The sequence below is a fragment of the Merops nubicus genome, unplaced genomic scaffold, assembly GCF_000691845.1.
Source record: "Merops nubicus isolate BGI_N331 unplaced genomic scaffold, ASM69184v1 scaffold19130, whole genome shotgun sequence".
Lineage (NCBI taxonomy): Eukaryota > Metazoa > Chordata > Aves > Coraciiformes > Meropidae > Merops > Merops nubicus.
In genome coordinates, this window is record NW_008582510.1 from 34,006 (window position 1) to 34,556 (window position 551).

Consider the following 551-nt stretch of genomic DNA (forward strand, 5'->3'; position numbering starts at 1 on the left):
GTAAGTTAGCTTATAGTTCCCAGGTCCATCCTGGCTAATTGCAACACTATGGTTTGGTGTGTGACAGGGCAAGAGAAAAACTGGGATTGATTGTTTTTAAGAGACTAGTATGTGTATTAGTGAAGTGTCAATAACTGTTCTGCAGCATGTAAATGTTCTTCTTCTTGTGCAGCTACTCGCCAATGCTGTAATTTTTCTTTGTGGTAACTTGATGGGCGCATTTCACAAACGCCAAATGCAGGTTGCTTCGTGGGATTTGTACAGATACACATTAAAATGCATCCAAGTCCGAATGAAATTGAAGATTGAAAAGAGGCAACAAGTAGGTGAACTAATTCATGTTATCAATTGCTTGTTTTCATTTCTACGGTCTGTATAATTTTATAAGGTAGGTAGGTGACTAATGCGTGTTGAAAGGCTTGGTCCTATCTTTCTGATACCCACCTAGTGTCAAAAATACAAGTTGTGCCATTTGTAACAAAAGAAGAAGTGAAAAGGAGGAAGCTGTTCTCTGTGGCTTTTCTGTATGAAAATCACAGTATTTGTAGCAG

At 38.5% G+C, this 551-nt stretch overlaps 1 protein-coding gene across 1 annotated transcript in view; it reads left to right on the top strand.

Moving 5' to 3' along the window:
* ADCY7 (adenylate cyclase 7) overlaps positions 1-551 on the top strand; it is a 30,117-nt gene that overhangs the window by 4,501 nt on the left and 25,065 nt on the right. The window contains exon 4 of the mRNA XM_008938013.1: positions 173-322. Coding sequence (XP_008936261.1) covers positions 173-322 — 150 coding nt within the window. The remainder of the gene's footprint in view (positions 1-172; positions 323-551) is intronic.